The following is a 24802-nucleotide window of genomic DNA, read 5'->3' on the forward strand; positions in this document are numbered from 1 at the left end:
CAGAGCACTGTGTGGCACCCAAATAGAACCCCTCTGGCTATGGGGTGTTGGGATACTCTGGGGGCACCCAACTCCAACTCCTCTGGCTGTGGGATGTCAGGGTACTGTGGGGTACAGCCAGGCAGTTGCAGTTGCAGGGCTCCTCCCCCATCCCAGCTGCATGGCGCCAGCTGCCAGCATCCCACCGCGCTCTTGAGTAGTTAATAAGTTGTAGAAGAGATTTTTGGAGCAGGCAGGGAACAGGTAGGAGCAAGCCTGTGTCCAGCAACCACATTCCTGGGGGAGGGGGACTGGAAGCACTGGCACTACCCCCAGCATGCAAGGCTGGGGCAGGGGGGAAACATGCACCCCACAGCCATGGGGCTGTTGCTGCCAGGTCTGAAGGGATTGCTCATGCCTTGGGATATTTTTCCCTTTGCCGGGTGCCCGCTCAGGTTGTCAGGGTGATGCTGCTGGGGTGGTTACGTGCATTATCTGCTTCCTTCAAGGTCACAAGACTTGTGCAGGATGAGTAAAGATATTTATCAGTCAGTCAGAGGATCTCTGACTGTGTTCCTGGCCCAGCAGGGTGGGAACAGGAGGGGCCAGGCTGGAGGGGTTCCTGCTGGGCCAGGAGCACCTGCAGGTTCCCTGGAATGGTGACACAAACCTCATGGCATGGTGGAGGGGTTGCACTTTGCACGGTGATGCAAAGGTGCCCAACGCTCACCGAACCCCAGTTAAACGTGAGCACTGACAACACTGCAGAAATCAACAAACCCTGACCTGCCACATTTCCTCCATGGGGGAAAGGTGAACCCTTGGGATTTCCAGGTTCATAGAAGGGGTTTGGTGGGAATGAGCATGGTGGTAGTGCTTCCCGATACCCATCGGCCGAAACCAGGCGATGGCTGTGGCAGGTGGCGTTTCTCCTCCTCCCGCCCTTCTCTGGTTACCCAGCGCCATCTCTGCAAACAAAGGGGAGGGTGTGGGACACAGGTGACGGTGACGGAGGAGCAGAGAGGAGCGTCCAGCAGCCAGCACTGAAACCCCACCCCGGGGCCAGCCCATATAAATAGCACTGCGCACAGGTGTAAGCCGATCCCCCGGCTGCGAGCGGCGGCGGGTGGTGGCGACGGTCTCGGTCCGTGGGTTCTTCTCCGCCATCGCCTGGAGCGCGTCACTGAACCGTCCACCATGTCGATGGGGCTGGAGATCGGCGGTGTGGCCTTGTCCGTGCTGGGTTGGTTGTGCAGCATCATCTGCTGCGCGTTGCCCATGTGGAAGGTGTCGGCCTTCATCGGCAACAACATCGTGACGGCCCAGATCCTCTGGGAAGGGCTGTGGATGAACTGCGTGGTGCAGAGCACAGGGCAGATGCAGTGCAAGGTCTACGACTCCATGCTGGCGCTCCCTCAGGACCTGCAAGCTGCCCGTGCCCTGCTGGTGGTGGCCATCATCTTGGCCGTCCTGGGCTTAATGGTGGCCATTGTGGGCGCCCAGTGCACCCGCTGCGTGGAGGACGAGAGCACCAAAGCCAAGATCACCATCGTCTCCGGCGTCATCTTCCTCCTCTCTGGTGTCATGACCCTCATCCCTGTCTGCTGGTCGGCCAACACCATCATCCGGGATTTCTACAACCCGCTGGTGATCGAAGCGCAGAAACGGGAGCTGGGCACCTCGCTCTACGTGGGCTGGGCAGCCTCCGCCCTCCTGCTGCTGGGGGGGGGCCTGCTCTGCTGCTCCTGCCCCCCCAAAGACGACAGGTACCCCACAGGCAAGGTGGCCTACTCCGCCCCACGCTCTGCCGTCACCAGCTACGACAAGAGGAACTATGTCTGAGCTCCCCCAGGGTCCCCCGGCCCCCCTCGATATCCCCCACCCCACCCACCAACCCTGGGACCTTCATTGCCCACCGTGGGGCCCGGGGGCGGCAGCGCCGGGGCGGGTGGGGGCGCGAAGGAGGGGACGGGGACGGCCGCGGGGTCAGGGCTGGGCTGTGTAAATAGAGACAGTTTCGGTTAAACACGAGGCAGTTTCGGGTCGGCGGGAGAAGCGGCACCCGGAGAGGTCCTGCCATGCCGATGGGGCAGGATGAGGACGGGATCCCCCCCTGCTGTGTCCCCCCATCGCTGCTGGCCCGGCACCGTCTGTCCCTGTTACGCGTGGTCTGTACTGGTTACATTTGTCAATAAACGTCCTGTTTTGGTACGCCAGTGTCCTTGAGATGTGCGGCACGAAAGAGGGGGGCACAGGAAGGGGGAACAAGGCGGTCCAGCCCTACACACCCTGCTACGGCGGCACCCTAGTGGCACCGGGCAGGGGACGGAGGGCTCAGGCGCAGCGCGCCGGGCGTCTCTGCTCGGGGTGGGGACCCGTTGTCCCCCTGCATTCCAGGGGCAGCCCTCCGGGAACGGTCGGGGCGGCAAGCAGCGGAGGAGCCGCTGGATGCCGCAGGGACACTCCCTACCCGCAGTCCAAAGTCTGGGGCCGCCGGGGGGGGCGCGAGGCGCTTCCCTCGCCCGGCAGCCGCGCTGGGGCGAGGCCGCCCTGCTCGGCCGCTCCCTCCCGCCCGCCGCCACGCTCCAGCGGCCAGGGACAAAGGGGCAAGAGCCGCCGCAGGAGCGCGGGGCCGGTCCTGGGGAAAGCGAGGCCGGGGGCGGTGAGTGTGGGGCTGAGCCGGCCGGTCCCGCTGTGCCTGCGGGCGACAGCGGGCGGAAGGGCCCTGCGGAACCCCCGCCGCCCGCAGGGAGCGGCCCCGCCCGGCTCACTTCCCCCGGGCGCCAACCCCCCTGCCCCGCTGCCCGCTCCGGGGCCCGCGGGAGCAGCGGCGGGAGCGGCCTCGCCCTGGCCCTCCCCGTGCGCGCCCTGCCGCCGTCCTGCCGCGGGGGGGCGCCCGCCGCCGGCGGGGCGGGGCCAGGCGACCCGCGCACGTCGCGTCACGGCCCGCGCGCCGCCGCCGCCGCCGCCATGATGCTCCGCCGGCTGCCCCGTGCCGCCGCCCCCCGCCCCTCCCGCGCTCCCTCCCGCAGCCCGCCGCCGCTGCCGCCCGCTCCGTGGCCACGTAAGGGCCCGGCCGCGCGCGGGGCGGGGCGGGGGCGGCCGGAGCGGTCCCGGGAAGGGTCCCCGGGGGGGAACCCGCGAGCAGGGGCGTGGCCTTCACCAGTGAGCTGACCACGCCTCCCTCAAGCCACGCCCCTTGCACCGAGAATCCCGCGCGGGTGGTGGACGGGTTTGACCACGCCCCCTTCCCTGCCTGCCCTTGGCCCAGCCTTGGCCACGGCCTCACAGAGTCCCCCGGGGGCCGGGCTGGAAGGGAGCCCAGAGGGTCACTGGTGCCACCTCCCTGCTCAGGCAGGGCCATCCCAGAGCCCAGGGCACAGGATTGTGTGCAGAGGGCTCTGCAGGATCCCCGCTGAGAGAGACTCCAGCCCCTCCCTGGGCAGCCTGTTCAGGGCTGGGCACTGCCCAGGGCAGAAGTTCTGCCTCCTGTGCAGGGGCACTCGCTGGGCTCAGGCCCTGCCCGTGGCTCTGGTGCCACTGCTGGGCCTGGAGCAGAGCCTGGGCCCTGCTCTGCCCCTCCCTGCACACAGGGACACCCAGGGCTGAGGGCCCCTCTCAGCTGGGGCTCCTCTCCAGCCTGAGCAGCTGCAGCTATGCCCTTTCCTGGGCACAGAGATGCTCAGGCCCTCCTCATCCTCCAGCCTGAGCTGGCCACACTCCAGGAGCTCTGTGTCTCCCTTTTCCTGAGGAGCCCAGGACTGGACACAACACTCCAAATGTGCCTCACCAGGGCTGGGCAGAGGGGCAAGGCTCACTTCCCCCCTGTACCTCTGGCTGTACCCCATTCCTGTCTCCCTGCAGTGCAGTGCCCCTGGCCCACGTGGAGGTGGAGGGTCGCAGGGATCAGCCACCCCTCGTCCTGCTCCACGGGCTCTTTGGTAGCCACAGTAACTTCCAGACGGTGGCCAAGGCACTCGTGCGCCGTGGTAGCGGCAAGGTGAGATCCGGGGCGTGGGGCGAGGCGTAGCACACAGGGAGGGTTCCGTGGTCATGTTGGGCAGTGCCTGGGGTGACACGCTGCTCCTGCCCAGGCAGGTGCTGACAGTGGATGCCCGGAACCACGGCAGCAGCCCCCACAGCCCCGTGATGACGTATGAAGCAATGAGCCTGGACGTGCAGCACCTCCTGAGCCGCCTGGGCATCACCAAGTGCATCCTCGTGGGACACAGCATGGGGGGCAAGACAGCCATGACGCTGGCCTTGCAGCGGGTCAGCAGGCACAGGGGTGGGAGTGGGGTTGCAGGCTCAGGAAGTTTCCAGGATGGGCTGTAGGAAGGGGATAGCACCTTCTGAGACTGTTGACCAGGGCCAGCTTTGCCCCCAGCTCCGCAGGGACTTGTCTGTATCAGGGTGGGTGGTGTAAGCCAGGCTACAGGAGCAGGAGCAAATCTATGTCCACCAGCCCATGCTCTGCCCTGTCCCTCCAGCACCGATTGTGAAGGAGCTTGGAGATGTGTCCTGAGGACAACCACTCTGGGAAGGGCACATGGAGGTCTCTACTGAGACAGGAGGGAGCAAAGAGCCTCCAGAGAATCTGACTGGGAGTGGAGCCCTGTGCCCACTCCCATTGGGGAGATCTTGGAAGTTCCTGGCATCTGATCTACCCTGCTTGTGTCTCCAGCCAGACCTGGTGGAGCGCCTCATCTCCGTAGACATTGGTCCTGGCTCAACCGCTCCCGTGTCCGAATTCTCTACCTACATCTCGGCCATGAAGGAGGTGAAGGTCCCGGCGGGGCTGTCCCGCTCGGCAGCACGCCAGCTGGCAGATGACCAGCTGCAGCCTGTGGTCAAGGTAGGAAATCCTGTAGGAGATGGGAAGGATGGAGGGTGCCAGGACATCCTGTTTTGTTGCTCTTACTGAAAAGCGCATGATCCCCTTTCCACGGCAGCTCCCACAGCTGAGACAGTTCCTCCTCACCAACCTGGTGGAGGTGGAGGGCTGCTACGTGTGGCGGGTGAACCTGGAGGCTATTTCCCAGCACCTGGCAGATATCATGAACTTCCCTGTCTTCCAAAAGCCATATCCTGGTCCTGCACTGTTCTTGGGAGGGTCCGACTCGCCCTATATCAGGTGAGACTGGAAAGAAGCGGTTCCAGGTCTGTGGTTTGACCTTTTGTGCTCTTTGCAGCTGCCAAGAGTGGGAGGAGCCCCCAGGATGGGGATGGTCCTGAGCAAGGGCTGTTCCTCCAGCAGCCAGTGACACCGACACACTGGAGCGAGGGGGAACCTGGGGGCCCCCTGGGCTTTCCCAGCAGGAAAGGAGTCATATCTGGAATCATCCTGTGCTTGGGGAGGGTGAGGGAAGACAACAGGAGGGACCTCTGATCATGGCATGTTCCCTTGTCCTGCAGCTCCAGAGACTATCCAGAGATCCAACGTCTCTTCCCCAAGGCAGAGATCCAGTACATTAAAGGTGCAGGCCACATAGTCCATCAGGATAAATTTGAAGAATTCATCACTGCTGTCCTCAATTTCCTGCCACAGCTGTAGCACTGGGGACCAGGGTTTCTGCAGGGACCATGTGGGTCCTGAGGAGCTCTGGACAGTGATGCAGGGCTCGGGCTGTGAGGATGAGCTCAGCTGAGACTCGCTGCCCTCACTGCAGTCTGATTCTGCCTGCAAGACCAGACCTTCTCCCATCCTGATTCTCCTGCAGCCAGAGCAAAGAGACATCTGCATCCTGCTGAGATCTCCTGCCACCTCTTAGGGATATGGGGTGCCACTGGCTCAGGACACTGTCCTGCCTGCACAGGGGTGTCAGGCACACGGAGGGGGCAGGAGAGCCCTCTTGTTTTCCTGCTGCCAGACCCTTCCATGGATCTGGCTGTGACTTTGCAGAATGTGCAATAAAGCTGAATCCATGCCAAGGCAGAACCGGGGTTGGATGTGGCCATGGTGGGCAGGGCATGTGTGGGGGGCATAGGAGGGGGTTCTCAGTTGGCAGCAGGGTTGCTGGTGGGAGGTGACAGCTGGGTTGGGCCCTAATGTGACAAGCTGTGGGAGCAGGGCACGTGAGACACAGGTTTGAGGATCTTTCTTGGCTTCCAGGGGAAATTTGCATCCTTGCTCTATGCCTAGGGCAGTGTAAGGATTGGGGAGTGAGGGAATCTGCCTCCTGAGCAAGGAGCAGGTTTACCTAAAGGCAGGTGTTGCTTCATCCCTGAGCTCCCGACAATTTCTCCCCTCCCACCTGCTCTGCATCCTCCTGAGGCAGCATAACACCTACCCACCATGGGCTGGAGGCAGAGGAGCAGGGTGTCTGCGGCAAAAATCCCTTAATTAGACAACTGGTAAAGCCGAGGACAGGCAGAAGTGACTATGGGGGTGACATATCATCTCTGTCACAACTGGGGACACACTGTGTGTGCGTAGAGAGAGACACAGTAACCGTCTCTGCTTTTGCTGCTCCAGAGCCAGGTGTCTGCTGCTCCCTGGGATGAGTCTGCTTAATTTGGGGTTGTTTGGAGGCCCCAAAAGGGAGGGAGGGCAGTAGACTGAGGATGTTTTATTCCAGGTCTGGCTGTAGTTGCCTAGCAGAGCAGGCACCAGGGACTGCTTTGGAGATTTGCTGTGTTTCTGCAGAGCTGTTCTTGTCCCTCTCTCCTCTCCTCTCCTCTCCTCTCCTCTCCTCTCCTCTCCTCTCCTCTCCTCTCCTCTCCTCTCCTCTCCTCTCCTCTCCTCTCCTCTCCTCTCCTCTCCTCTCTCCTCTCTCCTCTCTCCTCTCCAGAGCTGGGCTGCATTGGCCTTGAGTTTTCTGCTATATCACCCTCAAATTCAAACAATTTTGCTCTCTGTGTATTACTTTTGTCCTGTGAAGAATGTCAGACCAATAAGCTCCCGAGTCACAAGCTACTGAAATGGGTTCCTTGAGCCAGCTGGGGGTGGAGTCTGGCACCAGCTATCAGCACTCAAGACCTTTGGACTAAGCCATAAACTCTGGAGCCCAGGATCTGTGGGGGATTTCTCCCCACTCCTTCCTGCTGGCCAGGTACCAGGTTTGGGGCACAGACTAAAGGCAGATACAAGGGGCAAGGTGAAGAGTCTCACCATGGCAGGAGATCAGTGGCCTGAGGAGAGGTGGAGCTTTCTAGAGGTAGAGAGAGCAACATTGTAGTCCATTCTTGCGATGGCATCTGCTGAGGGAACATAGGGAAGCATTGTTGGACCTGGGGTGAGAGAGACAGCAGGGAGAAATGAGAGCAACTCTGTTCCTGCATGGAAGGGGTGCAGGGAATTCAAGAGATATCCCAGGGGCACATCCAGGCATGTGTTGGTGGCATGGCATGAGGGATGCCATGGGCTGCACCAACTCACTGGGCTCTATGCCTGTCAAGTGTCAGGGTGCTGATGCCTCCAGAGATCCAGCTGACTCCCCAGGCAAAACCAGACCCCTTTTTGACAGCCTGCTTCCAAGGAGCCTGCCAAGAAAAGACCTGGCCTGGCCTGAGCTCTGCTCTGAGCAGGACATCTGATCCTTGGCACAACTCCACTTAACCACAAACCCCACCTTTAGGAAGACCTCTATGTGGCTGTTGCAGGCATGGCTTCGAAACTGCTCTATCAGGCATTGGGTAGAAATACAGCCTGTTGATGACCTGCAGGACATGGGATCTGGGGTGACAGAAGATGTCAAGTGTGACTTCACTGGTGTCCCTCACTGCAACAGTGATTAATGCTGGGTGCCAGGCCGGGAGACTGGGGCACCTTCTCCAAGATCATTCTATTGGCCCATCTGACCAACAGCATGGGAAAAGGACAGGGCATCCTAGGGAAGACACAAGTGATGTGAATATTTTCTTCAAGCCTCTGCTCTCCCGTTCTCCCAGTAGCCATGCTAGCATGGCCTGGAGCCATCTGAGACCCGGCAGGAGAAATCAATTTCCACCGCAGTGGATAGCGGGGGAGATAAAATTGGCAGGAGAAGGAGTGCAGGCAGAGCCGGAGAGGGGTGGGGGTGGGAGCCCCGCCTCCAGGGAGGCGCCAGGGAAGGCGGTCACAAAGCTCTGGCCCTGGTGCTGCTAGAGGGATCTGCCGGTGTCTTCAACAGCCGTGTACCCTGGTAGTGGGGTTCCCTGCAGTAAAGGCTGGACTCAATGGCCTCAAAGGTCTTTTCCAATCTAACTTATTCTGTGATCTCCTGCCCTGCTCCTTGGTCGGCAGACCCCTGGCTCCCCTCAGCTCATGCCTGCTCCATCAGGGTGGCGGGGCTATGCCCCAGCCCTCCTCTCATCTACTCTGCCCACAGCATGTGGGCTCCTTCTGTCCCTGATGTCCCAGTACTCACTCAGGGAGCACTGCTGGATCCAGTGCTGGCCCTGGATGCCAACAGGGGCTAAGGGGTACCTCAGTGTCAGGAAAGGCCAGTGGCACAGCAGAGGGCCCTGCAAGCAGAAAGCCCCTCAGTTACACTGGGAAGTGCCGGCAGCAAGAGGGGCTGTTGCAGGGCAGGGCCCCTCGGGGGCCCCTGTTCAGGCCCAGGGGGGACAGCCACCCCCAAGAGCTCCATCATCACAGGGTGGCGAGGGAGTCTCAGGGCAGTGATACCCAACTGCCCCTTGCCTTTGAGCTTCAGAGACTCCCCAGAGCAGCTCCAGCATCCCACTGGACGCTCTGGCCAGGAGCAGACCACAGTCCTTTATCTCTCACCTGAGTCAGCTCAGACCCAGCTGCTTCACCATCCTGAGGCTGTCACCGAAGATCTGGCTGGCCTTAGTGCCCTTTCTGGACCACAGTGTTTGAGGAGCCAAGCCTTATCCACGTGCATCTTGCATTGGTCCTGAATCTCTTCCACCTGACCGAGGCTCAGAATCCCTTGGGTCAGCAGGTTGTCCAGCATCCCAGAGATCAGTGGGTTGCTCACATGCTCCACAAACTCTTTCTGCACATTCTGGAGTAGCTCCTCTCCAGGATGGCACCATCTACCCCACACCATAGCTCCAGCTGCCCCACCACCCAGCTCCCTCCAGGTGCTGCCTCCTCCCTAATACCTCTCTATGTGCTCCCCCTGCCCTATTGCCAACCCAGGGTGCTGCTCCCTCCTTCATTTTCCAGCCCAGAGGCTTTTCCTGACATCACTCACCTCCCTCTTTTCCCACACATTTTTCCCGGGGAAATCGCCCAAAGCAATGCATTTGCAAAGATTCAACATCTGTTGGACAAAGAGGAAGAGGTACCTCTGCACCTCTCAGAGGCAGGCCCGGGACAGCTCCACTCACAGCTGGCACCAGGCAGGGATGGTTGTCCTCTGTTGAGGACCAACATCCCTTTGTCCACACCCCCAAACCCTCCAGACCTGTCTAGGGCTGGGCTCAGCTCATCCTTTCCAGAGGCTGCAGAGAGACACTGCCTCCGGCCACAGCACCTTGTGCTGGCAGCTGGGAGCACTGAAACAGCTTCACAGAAAGGCCTTGGAGTCTCCCTCTCTGGACACATTCAAAACGCACCCAGACGCGTTCCTGTCACCTGCTCTGGGTGACCCTGCCGTGGCAGGTGGGTTGGACTGGGTGATCTCCACAGGGCCCTTCCAGTTTCAACTACTCTGTGATGCAGCCCGCAGGATCCTGGAATGTAAAACCTAGGCTGTGAGAAAGCCTGAGATTGCCGCTAACGACATTAGCGGGGCTGGTCCGCAGGCAGGCTGAGGATGCGAACGGCAGAAGTAACGCCACGGATCAGGAAACGCAGGGACGAGGTGAGGGGTAGTGGCCATCCACCCCCGGGGGAGGCACATCCAGGCAGAGAGAAGCAGCAGCTGCCCGAGGCTGAGCGGGGCGATGGAGCGGGGAGGCCTCACGATCTCTTGACCATTCAGCGGGCTTCCGTGGAACGCAAGGCCTGGCCCGGAGGCAGCGACCCCGCGCTATCCTGCCCCGGCCGAGGCACCGGAGGCGGTCCCGCCCCACCGATGCCCCGGGGTCGCTCCCCTGGGCGCTGCCTGGGCCGAGGTCCCTCACGCCCCGGGGCGCCCCCGGGCCCGGCCGTTGGGGGGGGGGGGGGGGGGGGGGGGGGTCCTGTCAGCGGGTGGTCACGTGACGAGACGGCCCAGCCACCCCCGTTCCCGCCGCCCGCCCGCCCTTTCTGAGGAGCGGCGCCGTGCGGCCGCCGATTGGCTGCGGCGGGACGCGCTGTGATTTCTCATTGGCCGTGGGGCGGCGGGCACCGCCCCTTCTCGTGTCACGGGATAGGCCTGGCGGGAGGGTGTGTGGGTGTGGCCTGGCTGCCGGTGGCGCTGGGCGGGGACGCGTTCTCTCCGTTGATTGGTCAGTGGCGCCGGCGGTGCCGGGCGCTGATTGGCCGGAGCGCGCGGGCCGGCGGGGGAGGCCGGGCGGGAGCTGCACGCGGCAGAGGCGGGAGCGGCGCGGCCGGAGCCGGGCGGGACCCGCCGGGACAGGTGAGGCCGGGGCTGCCCGGGACTCTCCGCCCCCGCTCCTCTCCGCCGCCCTGGCACCCTGCGCCGCTCCTCGGGCCGCCGCCCGCCGCGGCCCTGCTCCTTCTCCCCGCCGCCAGGTGAGCGCGGCCTCCCCGGGGCCTGTCCGTGAGGGGCGGCTCCTCCCGGTGACAGCGCTGAGGCGGCTGCGGCGGCGGCCCTGCAGGCCGGGCTGCGCCGGAGGTTCCTTGGTGTCGCCGGCGGGCCGAGGCGGGGTCGCAGTCCGACCGCGGAACGGGCCGCGGAGCTCCCGCTGGGGCTGGCCACGCTCGCTCTGGCCCTGCCGCGGGGCCTGAGCCCTTCCCCGGGCCGAGGCTGCGGGCGCGGCTCGCCTGCCTCTCTTGTCCACCCGCGTTGGGGCCGTGCAGATCCTGCCTGGAAGTGCCTGGCGAGTGAGAGATTCTTGTGCCACAAAGATCCGGAGTAGCGGCACGGAGCTGGTTCTTTTTCTCATGCGGTGGGGTTTGCTCGGTGCCCTCCGGGAGGCCACACACGGCTGTGTTTGGAGCGGGTGCCTCCCCTCCGTGTTGGGTAGGAGCTGGTTCTGTGCTGATTTGGAACTGCAGCTGGCTGAAGTTTGGTGTGGAGATGGTGATACAGGTTTGACATTTATGTAGAACCCCCTCAGCTAACTGTGTTGTAAACATTGGCTTCCCTAAAGCAGCTGATATGCCTTTGGGGTTTCCTGCTGAATTAACTGAAGTGGAATGAACTCAAATAATCCATGATAAAATGGGGTTTCCTAGAACATTATTGGGCATGTTATGTTTTTTAACTGTCTCATAAGGATCCTGATGGTGAATTTGGCAATGACTTGAAGGAAGCTGGCAGGTAAAAGCTGAGAAACTGCATGAGCAACTCAGAGTGCTGAGTAAAAAATGGGAAATGAGAATCTGACACGGTGGCTTGGTTAGTTTGGCACTGGACTTTGGGGAGACCATATATGTTCTACCAGAGAAAGCAAACTTCAGGAAAAGTCTGAAATGGGAACAGAGAAACAAGGGAGGGAGAAGTGGGATCTGTCCTGGGAAGCAGGAATTTTTGCCGGGATTCATGAATGTATTGAACGCAGGGAGCTAGGCTGGAGGTGGTCTTTGGTACCTCACTGAGGAGGAGGAGAGGGAGTGTTAACTCAGCTCCCACATTGGTGCAAAAGCTGCTGTGCCCAGGTTTGGTGTTTGTGTGTGGTTCGAAGCTGGTGGAAAGCTGGGCAGAGTTTGGACATGTATGAAGTGGGAATAAAGGTGAAAAAAGCTGCTATGTGGTGCTGAGAGAACTCCATCTGCTTTCTCCAGCAAGAACTTGAGAGAAGATCTCGCCAGTCAGCATCTCTTTGTGGAGAACAGAGGCTAGGAATTCAGTCTGGCTGGTCAGGGTATGTGTACATGGAACCCAAAATGTAAATCTTTAGGTGATAGAGATGCAAGCATGAGAACAAACTTCCCTAAGTCAGTGATGACTTTGTATTGGCTGCCAACTTTTACATGGAGGCTCCATGTTTTTCTTTTTTTTTACTAAAAGCAGCTAGGATCACAGCCCCAGGAGTTTGGGGTCTGCTCTTCTTGGGGGTCTGTGAGGTGGCTGTGGTGTCTTTAAGGGAGTTTGCTGGAAGATGGACATCTAAGTAAACTGGGAAATAAATGTAAAAGTTTCACTTATAAATTTCTAGGAACATCTGAGTTCCCCTTTGCTGCATTCTCAAGAATCTGTTTATCTGGCTGTGACAGCTATTTAATTTTTTTGAGAGAGTCTTGACTGGGACATTTCCTCAGAGGTGTCACTGATATGGGTTTTGTGGCAGGGTCCATCCAGCCCATCTGTCTCAACAATAGTGTCATTTACCCATCAGATTTGGTTGTAATAAGCTAAAAGGAAAAAAACCAAACCCAAAACTCAAATCAAGGGAAGCTTTAGGGGCAGATCTTGCCACAGACACTTGAGAGAATGCTGCTGTGCCGGCTTTTATTGTGATCTCGATCTGCCAAATACCCACTGGCCTGCTTTTGTTTTTTGCTTTTGTTTTTTGTTTACATGGGGCTTCTCAAAGTCTCCCTTGTGCCAGTGCTGGGGAGCACAAGGATGATGTGAGCAGCCTTTCCTTGTCCTGGTGCCCTGTCTCACTGAGCTCTGCTCACCTGGATGCAGGTGCCAGGCCTGGATGACTCTAGTCTGCCCTGTTGGTGAGGATTGCTCTGGGAATTGGGCCTTCTCCTCCAAGGGATGTGGTTTTAGACTGTGCTGTTTGAGACAGAGCTATTTCCATCCCTCTTCGCTGTCTCCGGTTTGTTTCAAAGGCTGCTGTCAGTGGAGGAAGAGGGTTGTTCTCAGTAATACTTTGGTAGGTGAGGAAAAAGGAGGGTGGAGAGAACTGAGATTGTTTTGGGGTGTGTGTGGTTGCGTTGAGTGTGTGCAGTGGTGGTGGAAATGACTGAGCATTGTTTCACAGGAAAACTCAGCAGTGTCATCTAACCCAGGTTATTTTTATGAGAGAGAAATGTGAACAGAAGGAAAGAAATCAGTGTTGCAAACTTGCACATCATACTCAGCTTTCCAGGACACGCTCCCTCAGGGAATTAATAATTTTCAAAGACTTATGAAAGCTCATACCTTTCCCCTTCTGTGGCAGCTCCAGCCAGGCAGTTTCCCGTGTGTTTTTGGATTTCTAGTGGTCTCTTACTGTGAGACTTGTAGCTCTTTGCAGAACTAGATCAGAGCCTTTTTTAGATAATGATGAACGGAGATGAGAGCTATTAAAAAAATTACTTTTCTCTTAGCAAATTAGCATAACAGATTAATCACTGCCTGTTCTTCAGGAGGATGCTGGGGCTGTGATGGAGCAGGGAGGAATTTTGTCTGGTCACTTGGAGCTCACGCTGGGCCGATGTAATCGCTTTCCTCCTATTCCTCCCTGACGTTCCCGCAGTTCCACGCACTCCCAACAGCCCCAAAGGATAGGATTTCCCTCCGGAGGGATCAGATGATTAGCTTATAAATAGCAAATGCCTGCTCAGGCCTACTTTCCAGGATGATTTGGTCCCTGTCCTGTCCAAAGCAATGAGTACAACTGCACCCACACGTTGCGCCCAGAGTCGGGTCCAAGGAAAGGGGGATGTTTTCCCTTGAGATGGTGAATTTCTGCCTGGAAGGAAACTGCCCTGGTGCAAGGTGCTTTGGCTTTGCAGCCAGAGCCTCAGAGGAGGGATTGACTGGGAGGCTCCAGCAGCAGCAGTGCACTGTGCTGCTGGATGTGCTGAAGCAGCACCGGGAAACTGACTCTTTTCTGGGAATGTGAGCTGAAATGAATCTGAGACGTGTTCAGTGGCTGAATCGTGTTTGAAATGAGCCTGTGTTCCTGCCAGGAAGCCTGTGCTGGTACTGGGGCACGCTTGTATCAAAGCCTGAGCTCTTGGAGTCCTCTTTGAGTTGCCCACATTCCTCCTTACCTATTTCCTTCCAGCTTTCTTTTCTTTCTCTCTAGCTTAGTCAGTCCTGGGCTGCTGAGAGATTCTGACACATGCGCTGAGGTTTGTTGTGCAGCCTCTTGACATACCTGGGTTTGCCTCGGTGTTGGAGGAGCCCTTTCCCAGTGGGGTGAGGATAGTTTTCATGGGGTGCGTTTTGCAATGTCGTTGTGCAGTGATCTGTGTGTGGTGGGTCTGGGAGCAGTCTGGGCCTTTCCAGAGAGAGGTGACTTTAGTGGGACAGAGCACCAGCAGAACTAATCTGACAGTTCCCACTCTTAACAGTGGTAAGGCCTTTGTTGTTACTCATTACTTTGTCTGTATTGCTCTTTCTCAGTTAAGAGATGCCCTCAAATTTCTTCAAGAGGGAGAAGCCTGCCCCAGGGCCCATCCCAAGAGAGGAGAGTTATGTGTCAGTATATTCTGTTTCAACATTTATCAAGTTTCTGGCCTCAGAGGTTTCCTTTTGTGTTGCGAGCTTTTTAGGCGCTTTATTCCCTTTAGTCTCTGATAGAGAGCCCTCCTGATCTGCCTTCCGTCGTGGAGCCTATTGCTTCAATTCTAGGTGGAGTGTTTGCTCAGCAGAGCGTGTGATACAGCTGATCTCAGGCGCACCCAGGATGGTTGGCTGGCCTGGCCACGCATGACAGAGTTCTGCTTTTGCCAACATTTATTTTCCTGGGGGACAGAAACACTACGCTGTCTCTTGCAGGGGTGTGGGTTTGATCCTACTACAGAGATAGGCACAGCATTGACAGGAAGGATGGCAGTTGGGATTATGGTTTTCCCAAGCCTTGGGAATGGGGTTTGCTAGAAATAAGATAGGTGGGAATGTTCTGATAACAAAGTACAGGCGACATTGGGTACCTCTGTCTGAGATGGAGCAAGAGCCAAATCTGGTGACTCTTGCTGAGGCTGCTGACCACTGTCAGCTCCTCCCTGCTTCAGAGGAGCCTGTACCTGTAGCAGGGACAGAGGTAGACATGGCTCACAACTTATCTGCTCGGGGGCAAAGTCTTGTAGCTGAACTTAAGCCCAGAATTGCAGCAGGGTATTCTCTGGAGCTCAACTTTCTGCCATTTCATGCTGTTAGAACAGCACTGGCTGGGAAGTGGAGTCCTTGTTCCTTTTCCAACCTGACCAGTTCTTCACTGCAAAATGAAATTGTGGAATTGTTCTCAGAACGTGCTTGGACATGGCACTGCCTGTGAGTGACAGCTTTATGGTAAGGACCCTCAAAGCATTTCTACTCTACAGTCAGTTCAATTGCTTAGGCTCTGCCAGCCTTTTCCTGATGGTCCCTGCTGAAGCTGGGGATCGCTCTGAGCGAGCGAGGGTTGCAGTTTGCATTGTTCCTTCTGGAAACTTCAGAGGGTTTTGTTGGTTTGTTTTATTCTAGAAACTTGTTGAAGTAGACAACTTCCCCCGAATGGATGAGTGCCTTGTGGCAATCCAGCATGAATCTATTCAGTTGTCTCTGTTGTTTCAACTGTGCTGCCTGGATTTGCAATATTTTTTTTTAAATCCTCCAAAGGACTCAGCAGAAGTCTCCTTATTGCAGGAGCATGACTGGCACATAGCAACTCAGGGACACCAGTGTGACAGAGCTAGGTGGGATCTGTTTCACTGTTTTAATGGGAACAAGAGCCGCCATTGTCCTGTTTAGTATCTCGTTTATGAGGCACCTACACCCAGTTTGGAGAATGTCTCACTGAGGGTACCCTGGGAGAGCATGGCTGGCTGCCGGCCTGGAGCCTGTGTCATGCCTGTGCTTCCTGCAGCTCAGCTTGGCTGCCAGCACCACCTGGCATCTTCATCACCCTGTGAGTGCCTCGTGTGCTCAGGAGGAGTTTTAGGAGGATGTGAGGAGCCCTGAAGTTGTTGCTTCTCACCCCAGTCAGCATCATTTGGGCTTATACTCACTTCTGCTTTCCAGCCAGACAGCACCCCCTTCCTGCCTCCCTCAGGTCAGGCCTGCTGCTGTCCCGTGCCAGAGGCACTTCTGCCCTTCTTCCCAAATGGCAGACTCAACTTCCCAAAGGCTAAAATGTTCTGTTCTTGCTGAAAACTTTGGATCAAGCCCATGGCATCTGGACACAGCAGAAATGAGTCTCTTCAGGCACGAGGCCTGGGGAGGCTGAAGTTGGATGTGGGATGGAGCAGCCTGTATGTGCCAGGACAGAGTGTGTGTTGGGATGAGAGAAGAACAGCTGTGAAGTATTTGGGGGTTTGGTGGAAGAAACACAGCAAAGTGGGAGTTAGTGAGCTCCTCTGGAAACACTAGAGACTTGTTTTTCAAGCTGCTTTATGTACCACTGAGGATGCTGTGTCTGTGGTACATTCCCAGTGACCTGGGGTGTTAAACTTTCCTCTGGCTGTGCTGAAGTACAGTTCATGGTTTGTGTCCTCTTGTCAACTTTCCTGTGCCCTTGGGTAGGTCTGGACCCTTTTCAGCCATACATTCCCTCTCCAGTGCTGCTTCAGGGTTTCTTACAGCCCGAGACTTATGTTCTCTCTATGTGGGATTTATTTCCTCTGATGCTATGGTTCAGTGCTGTTTTATTTTTTAAAAGCTGTGGCCCTTGTGACTTGGGGAACTGCTGCTGGCTTCTGGCATGACGAGTGTCTGTCTGTGTGCTCCAGGGCAGCCATTTCCCTCCAGTCCCATTGGACTATGGGATGGCTGGGAGCCCTGCAGAGGGATTAACTCTGGCTACTCTTTCTCGGGTATCAGCTTTTCCTTCTGTGTGTTTGGATCCTTTGTGCTCCTAAACAATGTGCCTGGTCCTTCTCAGTCCTCTGCAAGTATCTGTCTCACCTGCACTGGGCTCTTCATCACCTGCCTCCTGTGGAGGGAAGATCTGCTGCTCCTGGAAAGTGCCTGTGCTTAATATTTTGTTGTCAGGAAGTCCTAGCTTGTGCTTTTCATGTCCACCCCTTCACAAGAGGTAACTTCTCTAGGAAGAGAAGGTCCCTGTGTCTACACACCTCCTCTGACAAACAGGTGATATCTTGAGGCCATGGAAGTGTGTGCAAACCCAGCCAGGGGAAGTGGGTACAGTGAGAGGGAGTCTGGGCAATGAGAATTCTCATCTTGCTTATAGCAAGAAAACATCTCTAGACTTGGTTTCCACTAAGTGCCAGGGGCCCTGCCTGTTGCCCCTTTCCCTTCTGCAGAAAGAGGGAATAACACCATGTGCAGGGAGAGGGACAAGAGCTGAGGTCAGCAGTAGCTCTTCCCAAAGAAGTTGTAGCCTAGCTGAGCTGATTGGTAAGCAGCTGATTGAGAATTTTGGTACTGATGCCAGCTCTGACACTGTCAGCCTTGGTTGATGCTACAGCTCACAGGGTACAGTGCCTTTATAAAGTAATTTTGTTACTACGTTGAGGGAGTTTTATCATACCCAGGATAACCATATCCTTCCTGTTTGCACTCCAGCTCCCTCACTGCTGCCCTGCTCAGGGCCTTGCTGCCTCTTAACTCGGGTGAAATTGCATTGGCCTCTGAATGTTTGTTATCGCTGTGCCCTGAGTGTTCGTGTTTGGCTATAGCTGCCTACGGGAAGAGAGTCCCTTGACTTCCAAGGAGAACTGCTTGTTTGTGCTGTGAAGTCCCTATTTTCTAGGGGGTGTTGAACTTGTGGTACATCCTAAAGGGCACATAATGGCAAGAATAGAGGATCTTTTCTTTAGAACTGCTGTGGTGAGGGAAGGGGCTGTGGGAGACTCCCAGGCACTGGAGGGTGGTGCAGAAATCCCCGAGGGGACCCAAGAGAGAGTCCCTGCGTCTTTGGCGTTCCATGCGTCTTTGCTGGATTGCACCATCCCTCAGGGCCGTGTCAACGGTCCCTTCAGCAAAGCTGTTGCTGCAGCAGCTTTGCTTTGTGGCAGCTCCACTTCTGCTCCTCCTGGCACTTGGGATGCTTGGAGTGGGTGTTCACCGTGCCCGTTGAGAACAACGGGGGGGTGTTTGGGGCAGCGTCTTTCAAAGGGGTGACCTGGGCACAGTTCATCTTTGCCATCAACTTTCCACAGGGATGCTGGCTGTTTCTGTGTGATGCGGTGATACTGGCGATTATTGCCCTGGAAGAGCAGATCCTTTGCTTGTCTCCCACAACTGGCTGGGAGCACGAAGAACTGTGTTGGAGAGGAGCTTTGCTGCTTGCTGAAGGTGAGGGATCAGTCTTGGTGCAGGGAGGGGTAATTAGTAGAGCTGCTTCAGGCTGAGATTTGATGGATGTAGGGAGGAGCAGGGGCTGTAGAGAAACCTGTGCAAGACTTTGAGACAATACATGATTAGAAGAACTGAATGAACGGGCCTGCTTTGGTCTGAAGAATTGGTCAAGTCCTTTCTGGTGCCTCTGGCTGATTCATGCCACTGAGTGTTCCTCAGGGAGCCGGTAGCTCCCAGCATCCAAGGTACTGTGTTTGTTATAGGGCAGCCTGGAGACATATTGCAGGCAGCTGCCAGAGGGAATGCCACGTTACCGGCAGGCAGCCAGCACAGACTGGATGCAGATCCATGGGAAGTGGATGCCAGGGCCTGGGATGTGCCAGCGAACGACTCATAATCCTCCCTGCTGTCCTTTGCACTTCCTTGAGCTGGCATGAGGTTATTATCTTCCTTACCCTGTTTTTTGCTCTTTCCCCTTTCTGGAATTGGAAAGTTAATCTATCGGGACTCTCCAGGGAGTGCCACTCTTCCCTGTATGCCAGCGAGCAGATGGATCCCTCTCTGCTGTCTCATGTCTGCATTTCCAAACCAAAGTGGGTAGCTAAGCACCTTTGGATGCTGGCTAAAATGATCCTAGACAGAGCCTGTTGTGTTCAGCAAGGAGAGCAAATTGAGATTATTTTTTAATGTGAAGCTCTTTAATGCAGAAGTTCTGTGCAGATTTAGCTCATTAGGAAACTCCGCAGAAAGCTTTTGTTGCCATTGCTAAATGAGGCAAAAGAGGAAGTAAAAGTGGTTCTGTACTGTGAAGTGGATTAATAGGGTTTTTTTTTATAATAAACCACAGACTTATGGATTAGTGAATCCCCCACCTCCTTTTATCTTTGTTCCACTGCATCGTTCCTTCTTCAATAGGTGTTTCTACTAGAGGAATTCCCAGAAGTATGAAAGGAACTGTTCTTCCTGTGAGCTTGTCTTTTATTGAAATACAAGAGGAAGTTCCTTAGACTTCTGTGAAAAGGTTCAATAGGTCTCATGGCAGAGGAAGTCACATTTTCAGCATGTTTTACTAATGACGAAGTACTCAAAACCAAAGCTGGAATGAGCAGCCAGTTCCTCCTTGGAATTCCCTGGGGAGCAGCAGCCCAGCGGGTAGGATCCCACTGTCCTTGTGCTGCCACTCCTGCTTCCTCCCTAGAGCAAAGGGTTGATACTGGAGCTGTAGGAGCTGGGAAGTGGGATGTTTCACCGAGTACTGCGACTCCAGCTTTCCATTCTGCGTGTTCTCCAGAAGCTGTGGGGCTGGAGCTCAGGATGGTGGCCTGTGTGGCAGCATGGGCTGGAGTGAAAACACAAGTGCTGGGGAAAACTTGGATTCAGCTGGAATTGCTGATAGAGCTGCCACTGGTGTTGGTGACTGTGGGGTTCTATCAGTGCATGTCAGTGATGCACTATCAGGAGGAAGGGAACTGTTTGGGCAAAGATGATAAAAATCCCAGTGCTTCCTGAGATTTGTCGTTGGGTTAGATAAAGTCTGATGCATTGCAGTCTTGTCCTAAACCTTGTAGAGGTAGGAATTTGATCCTTAATGAGTTTTATTATAGTCAGTTATGACGGGGAAGAAATCCCAGGCTCTGTTCCCTATGTGAATTGCAGCAGATGAGAATAAATCCTCTGGCTCCTCTCAGTACCTAGCTCAGCATGTGGCCACCTTCATCCCTCATCCTGCTGGAAGCTGCCAGCAGGGAAGGGACAGCGTGTGTGAATTTGAGCAGCTCTTGCTGCTAGATAAGCTGGGGACTTACTATATATATCAAATTGCCTTCTCTTTCCTTGTATCAATTGGCTGGGGATTTCCCTTTCTAAGAGTGCCTTTGGAGCAGCCGGCATGGCCAGTGCTGTTTTTAGAAGCAGTTAAGCTCGTGCTTAGAGAGAGCACGAGATGGGAGCACTTAAGCTCAGCTGAACTTGCTGACCTGCCTACATCCTTTGAGGTGAGGTTATTAATGAAAGCAGGTCAGTGTGCAAGGCACTACCTTCATGGGATTTTCCATTGCTGAAGTGCAAACCAGTTTTGAAAGGCTCCAGATACCTGGAAATTAAAGACCAAAGGCTCTGATTTAACCTTCTTAAACTTTGGGCGCTTGGGGTGGGAAAGGGAAATTGTTAAACACCAGGTGAGGTTTTGCTTGGTTTTGGGAGGTTTTGCTTGGTTTTCCTCCAGAAAAGCTTCATGAAGGCCAAGCTTGAGTTCGTTGCCTGGTTGTGAAGAACAGCTGTGGCAACACAAAGCCCTAAGAGGGTTCCTTGGGAAGGAGGATGCCACATAACAAACCATCAGGAGACAGTGCCTGCAAACTCAGGGTTTCCATGGGAGCCAACAGCTCTGACCATGCTCAGGTTGGACATGCAATTGAAAGTGAGCTCTTAGCTAATAATGCTCAACTGTTTTCATCTCCTCTTGTGGTCTTCTGTAGCTTGATGGTGAAAGCCCTGAGCCGATGTTCATTGCTCTGTTTTAGAGGTTCTTCCTGTGAAAGGGGGAGCTGGGAATTTAATGTGATGATGGCACAATTATTGCAAATTTTGGAGAGGAACTGGCTTTCCCCCAGCAGCAGGGAGGAGTGTTCACCAGAGCTGTGTGTTCCCAGCCACGTTTCAAGGGTCAGGGCTGCAAGGCCTGGCACAGGATCCTCCTTGTAGCTTGTGAGGAGCCTGCTGGGGAAACTGGGCTTGGTCTGGGTGAGTCAAGAGAATAAAACCTGATGCTTCCTTGTCCTCTCAGGCCTGCTGATGGTTTCGGTCATAGCTTTTTCACATATGTGTTTATGTGGGTTACTAAAAGATGCTTCATTTTATTCCTGTGGAAGAAAACTACCCTTGGAGAAAAATGGCTTTCCCAGAAATTTTGCCTGTGGTGAATGGTGGCACTTGAGCTCTGGCCTGGCATCTGCCTCCAGCCAGCAGCATGAGTTTCCTGAGCGGAGGAGCCTCAGCCGGACCTGAAGCATGGCTGTCATGGGGCTGTGAATCCCAGTAGTGTTACTGTGATCACCTGGAGTGAAAGCAGTATTTTCTGCTTTCAGACACTGTTTCTATTGACTGTCCCAGGGGAGATTCCAGATCCTTGCAGGCAGGCACCACTTTAGATGCCAGAGGTGTCCTGGCTGCCCTTTACCAAGGGCTATAGTTCCCCCCATCATCCTGTCCTCTGGCTGCAGGACCATGCCTCAGAAACCTTAGATGAAACCTAAAGTAATACCACATGGGTATGTTTATGCACTTGTATAAAGTAATAATAGTTACATTTGTAATAACAACAGGGCTGACATTGTGTTGCTGCTGTTTGGTTGAAATTATTTTAAAGTACCCACATGTTGAATGCCAGGGTATTACACATGGGTGCTTGGGAAAGCCCTGAGCTTGGCCGGGAAACCTGTAGTGGGATAGGGGGGAAAGTGGCATGCTTCAGGACTTTATCTTTGGATTTCAGAGCCTTCTATTATGTTTGGTCACGAATCTCAGTATTTTTTTCTGCAGTCACAAAGATTGCTTTTCAGAAAAAACTGTGGCTGTCTGAGACTCCCCAAGCTGATGTGAGTTAAAGGTGGATTCTCCTTGTGCATAATGAGAACTGAGTGTTTGCATAGAGACCGTTTATATAGCACTTCTCTGGCCTGGAGACTTGGGATGTGACCTCAGTAGTGCAGGCACTGTTTCCTTGAAGCTGTTGCTGCTTCCTTCCTGAGATTGAGTTGAAGTCAGTGTAAGGTGTGGAGGGAGGGGCCAGGGCAGCAAGAGAGGGAGCCCCGGCCTACACATCCCTCCCTTCGGAGCTGCAGGACGCCAGGAGCAGGCAGGAGCCTGGATTGCAGCTGGGATGGGTCCATCTGCACTGCTTTGGGTAGGGACCAGGCAATTGTTTGCACTTGAATAAAGGCTTAATTGTGACTCGAAATGTCCCAACTGCTTTTTTAAAGAGAAGCAAACAAAGCTGGAGAACAACAGGCTGGAGTTACAGGGAACTTTGAAAATGTTTGCCAGAGCTGTTCTTCCTGTCTCTGTCAGTCCCTTGGTTAATGGAGTTCAGCTTGGAGCCTTGGCTTTTAATTCCTTCTCTGCCAGCTTGGGATGAAAGGCCTGTAGGGTGGGCATGGCACAGGGGCAGCAGGGCTCTCTCGGTCCACGGTTCCTCCACGTGCCCCCATGGAAAAGACTGAGGGGTCTGTCCCTGTCTGCGGCTGCCTCGGGCTGGCTGGGATGGGAATGAATCAGTTCGGTGATGGCAGCGCCTCCGCCAGGCCCTGCTGCTGGCCCTGCTCCTTCCGAAATCGACACGAAGGAGGAGGCAGACGCTGACCTGGCAGGGGATCATCCCCGGTGTACTGCTGCCACCTGGTGCCACCGGCTGCCCCAGCCCCGAGACTGCGGTGCCGGCAGAGCCACAGCCTCAGGAGGAGAGGGGAGATGAGCTGAGAAACTCCTGCTCCTGGTCCTGGCTCTGCTTCCTTCACTGTCATTGCGTTCCCCTTGAAACTCCGATTTCACTGTCATTAATGCAAAGAGCAGAGTCAGCTGTCAGGCAGGCTGCTGAAATTAATTATGCTTAAAATCATTGCAGAGATGGATAGCAGTGCTTGTTTGCTGGCAAAGTGCTGGGCTCTGTTCTCTTCCCTCATTATGCCATACACCTTGATGGCATCTGGGTGACACTGGTGGACCCTGCAGCTGGGGTCTGTCAGAATCTGCCTATGCACCCCCATCTTACAGACTCACAGAATGCAAGGTTTGAAAAGGACCTTAAAGATCATTTTGTTCCATTTTGCACATGATATAAACTGTTTTCTGGCTCCTCAGTGTATCCATCTCTCCTGACTCCTGGCTGAGCAAGGTGTGGCAAAGGAAAAGATGGGACAGACAAAATGCTGCTGGGGACATTGTCCTAGAGCTTGGATGCACTATAAGGATCTCCCCCTCTCTGGTTCCTTCACTCTTCTGCAAAACAAGTTGTCATTACACTGCTTTGCCAGTGTCCCCAGGCTAAGCTGTTCCCTGAGCCTGATGACACAGAGGTGGCTGGCAGGTCTTGGCTCCAGGTGTATACCTGGCCCAGCCTATCGAGTTCCGCATTTTTAAAATTTTGGTGGTGTTTTCCTCCCCCAAGATCTAGTCTTGTTTGCCTGTTTCCCCCTCCAGCTCTTTCCACACCCTCTTCTACATTCCTGCGTCTTTTCCTTCCTAAGCTTCCACTGTTCTTTCCGTCCTCAGCAGTCCTCAGTTCTACACTGTTCAGCAGCACGAACCCCAAAATTGCCTGTACCCCAGTGCTGTTCCTGCTCCAGTGATGGCTGCTCAGCTCAGTGACCCCTGTTTTCACCAGCAACTTTGCCCCAGGGTCTGCATTGTTCTTCCCAACCTCTGTGGTCTTCAGCCATCTCATGTATTTCCTTTTCCAAAATTACTCCTGTTCGTTCTCCCTTTTGACAGTGGTACATCCATGGCAGCTCTGGGGTCCAGGCATGCCCACATCTGTGTGGGCTCAGGACTCATGGCAGAGCTACTCTGGGCTTAACTAAACCAGAGCTTTGCTTTTATTTGGCATTAAGCCTGTGGCTACTCCAGCCGCCCCTCTGATTTCTCCAACCTTCTTTCCCCTTCTTTTTTTACTGCAGAGGACCTTGTTTCTTTAGAGGGGGGAGGACAAAATACAGTCAGCATTCCCTCCTGCCTCTCTGCTTTCCTCCTGACACTCTGCTTCTTTCCCTGCACCAGGCACAAGTTCTCCTTTGATTTGTCCTCTGATCTCTGCCCCTGTGCTGTCTGTTCCTCCCTGTTGCACTATTCTTCTTCCCCCCTTGCTCAATTTCTCAGCTGCCTCTGAATCCTTCTCCATGCTGTCTAGTTTCTCCCCTGTTAAAAGCAAGGCTCACCTCTGCTCCTACTCACCTCCTGTCCCTAATTTTTTTTCCCCACTTCCATGATAAGTCCCTTGGACACAGCCCAGTCAATGTGAAGTCCCTCATCTCCTCAGCCTGGAACTGCTGCTGGAAAAACCCTGAGCTTGGCTAAATCTCCATGTTATTCTCCCCACCTCCTCCATTTGGGAGATTTGACTCCATGGCAGTTGTGCTCCTGAAATCCTGAGCTCGCTCTGCCCATTCTCTCCTTTGCTCTGCTGCTCCTCCCGCACTTCCTTGGGGATTTGCTGTCCCAGCAGAGCTCTGGTTTCTGTCCTGTTGCCCTGTGTAACCTTATCCTCACGCATCTCCTGCCCTCCTTTGCAGCTGGCACAGGCATATTCTGTTCCTCTCCCCCTGTGCCTGGCTGTCAGTTACAGGCCTGGATAATCTGTCCCTGTGTTCCTTCCCTGTGTCCCTCTGTGGCTGAGCCCAGGCTCCAGCATCCTCCCTGTACAGCTGTATGTGCTTACCCTGGGAATGGGCATGAGGTCCAGCCCAGCACGGGCCACATGTGGGTGTGGTTTTGAGGGCTTTTCTCCTGTAAGACGGTGCTGTGCAGTGAGGAGTATTCCTGGCTACAGCACCTTTCCCTGAACCCTGCAGTTCTGCAGAGAGCTGATTTATGTGTCCTGGCCAGAGCTCTTGGGAACAATTCCATGTTTGAAACCTAGATGTTCCTGCTTGGAATGCAACTGAAGCCTCAGCAGCCTTCAAAGAAGTCATGATTACTTTGAAATA

At 55.2% G+C, this 24802-nt stretch overlaps 3 protein-coding genes across 8 annotated transcripts in view; all 3 read left to right on the top strand.

Annotated features, from left to right (window-relative positions):
• The first annotated feature begins 1070 nt into the window (after window positions 1–1070).
• Window positions 1071–2190, top strand: CLDN3 (claudin 3). Its single transcript, XM_038158376.1, has one exon. It carries the CDS (start codon window positions 1177–1179, stop codon window positions 1819–1821), a length of 645 nt encoding a protein of 214 aa, XP_038014304.1. The 5' UTR covers window positions 1071–1176; the 3' UTR covers window positions 1822–2190.
• A 91-nt stretch (window positions 2191–2281) lies between these two features.
• Window positions 2282–5914, top strand: ABHD11 (abhydrolase domain containing 11). Of its 4 annotated transcripts, none has more exons than XM_038158372.1 (6): window positions 2282–3043; window positions 3844–3979; window positions 4074–4251; window positions 4664–4834; window positions 4932–5113; window positions 5395–5914. In XM_038158372.1, the coding sequence occupies exons 1-6, from the start codon at window positions 2428–2430 to the stop codon at window positions 5531–5533; spliced, it is 1422 nt and encodes a 473-aa protein (XP_038014300.1). In that variant the 5' UTR covers window positions 2282–2427; the 3' UTR covers window positions 5534–5914. The 4 variants fall into 4 exon arrangements, with proteins under 4 accessions (XP_038014300.1, XP_038014301.1, XP_038014303.1 ...); XM_038158373.1 differs by having other exon boundaries at window positions 2282–2641; XM_038158375.1 differs by having other exon boundaries at window positions 2328–2641; window positions 4078–4251.
• Window positions 5915–10349: 4435 nt separating this feature from the next.
• Window positions 10350–24802, top strand: part of MTMR4 (myotubularin related protein 4) — a 56509-nt gene continuing 42056 nt past the window's right edge. Inside the window, exon 1 of one of the 3 annotated variants that reach the window (XM_038157873.1) lies at window positions 10350–10433. The gene's annotated coding sequence lies outside the window, so the exon portion shown is untranslated. Of the gene's footprint in view, window positions 10550–15611; window positions 18102–24802 lie in introns of those variants that run through there. The other 2 variants (XM_038157874.1, XM_038157875.1) reach the window with 2 other exon arrangements.

The sequence above is a fragment of the Motacilla alba genome, chromosome 19 (assembly GCF_015832195.1).
Source record: "Motacilla alba alba isolate MOTALB_02 chromosome 19, Motacilla_alba_V1.0_pri, whole genome shotgun sequence".
Classification (NCBI taxonomy): domain Eukaryota; kingdom Metazoa; phylum Chordata; class Aves; order Passeriformes; family Motacillidae; genus Motacilla; species Motacilla alba.

What these genes read in the sequence shown, in the direction of transcription:
- CLDN3 (XM_038158376.1), top strand. Translation starts at nt 1,177, where the DNA reads ATGTCGATGGGGCTGGAGATCGGCGGTGTGGCCTTGTCCGTGCTGGGT.
- ABHD11 (XM_038158372.1), top strand. Translation starts at nt 2,428, where the DNA reads ATGCCGCAGGGACACTCCCTACCCGCAGTCCAAAGTCTGGGGCCGCCG. An exon ending in TGCGCCGTGGTAGCGGCAAG is followed by an intron (nt 3,980 to 4,073) that starts GTGAGATCCGGG and finishes GCTCCTGCCCAG; the next exon opens with GCAGGTGCTGACAGTGGATG. An exon ending in AGCTGCAGCCTGTGGTCAAG is followed by an intron (nt 4,835 to 4,931) that starts GTAGGAAATCCT and finishes TTTCCACGGCAG; the next exon opens with CTCCCACAGCTGAGACAGTT.